The sequence below is a fragment of the Otolemur garnettii genome, unplaced genomic scaffold (assembly GCF_000181295.1).
Source record: "Otolemur garnettii isolate 467f Iridium unplaced genomic scaffold, OtoGar3 scaffold00012, whole genome shotgun sequence".
NCBI classification, from domain to species: domain Eukaryota; kingdom Metazoa; phylum Chordata; class Mammalia; order Primates; family Galagidae; genus Otolemur; species Otolemur garnettii.
In genome coordinates, this window is record NW_003852407.1 from 6,799,255 (window position 1) to 6,800,412 (window position 1,158).

The 1,158-nt window shown below is 43.8% G+C and overlaps 1 protein-coding gene across 2 annotated transcripts in view; it reads left to right on the top strand.

Annotated features, from left to right (window-relative positions):
* The window catches only part of PSTPIP2 (proline-serine-threonine phosphatase interacting protein 2), an 82,467-nt gene that overhangs the window by 30,768 nt on the left and 50,541 nt on the right, over nucleotides 1–1,158 (top strand). For both annotated transcript variants that reach the window (XM_023510200.1, XM_023510201.1), the window contains one exon: nucleotides 744–844. In XM_023510200.1, coding sequence (XP_023365968.1) covers nucleotides 744–844 — 101 coding nt within the window. The remainder of the gene's footprint in view (nucleotides 1–743; nucleotides 845–1,158) is intronic.

Here is a 1,158-nt window from a genome sequence, read left to right on the forward strand (position 1 = left end):
AAAAAAAAAAAAAAAAAAAAAAAGTTTTGAAAAGCCCTTTCCTTCCAAATAGGGCCAATGACCATGCTTCCCAGCTGGCAGATAGCCCTTTTTACCCCCTCCTGGTTCCTTTGCAGACATATCCTCTACCTTCCACAGGGCTAATTGGCTATGGTCAGAGATGTCCAACAGACATCTAGAGAATTGTTTAAGCCCAAGAGTTTGAGGATGCTGTGAGCTGTGATGCCACAGCACTCTACTGAGGGCAACATAGTAAGATTCTGACTCAAAAAAAAAAAAGAGAAAGATTTATGGTGAAACAGCAAACTATAGTAAATAGTAAATTGGCTATGGTCAGAGATGAACAATCTCTTTGTTCAATCAAACTTGAAGTTGAGTTTAAGTACAAGGTGAAAATTGCACAGCACCTGGTAAAATGGACCTGTAGTACAGTTTTTACCCAGCTCTATAAAGAGGCACACTGCAGGAGTCTGCAGTGGCATCCAGCTCCTTCCTCTCTCCTGCCAGCTCCCTCACATCACATGTCACTTCTTTCCCATTTTGTGGCCCTTCAGTCTCATCATTTTAAAAATTCATCCACAGCTACATGCATTCTTCCTTCTTCCATTGGCTTCTCTTGGTCACGTGTGTCTTGGAGGTGGAGAGAGCCAGTTTCCCACCTCTTCTGTCCCATCCTCTCTCCAGGCCTTGGGGCTATTATCTGTGCCATTCCTGATCTGCTGCCATGTTGTTTTCTCCACCAGAATGCAGACATCCTCAGCACCATTGGCTATGACAGTATCATCCAGCATCTGAATAATGGGCGCAAGAACTGCAAAGAGTTTGAAGATTTTTTAAAAGAAAGGTACTGTACTCTGTCCTCTCTGAAGAGGGTGGGCCAAGATGTCCCCATATAAACAAGAAACAATTAACTGTTTTGCTTTTGTGTTGGATGATCGTGAAGACCTCTGCTATAGGTTATGGGATGATATCCAGGAAGCAAATGATATCTTTATCCTGAAGTTCTTAGAAAGCAGTTTAAGATAAGATTTGTGGGCTCGGCACCTATAGCTCAACTGGCTAAGGCGCCAGCCACGTACACCTAAGGTGGCAGGTTCGAATCCAGCCCGGACCTGCCAAACAACAATGATGGCTGCAACCAAAAAATAGCCGGGCATT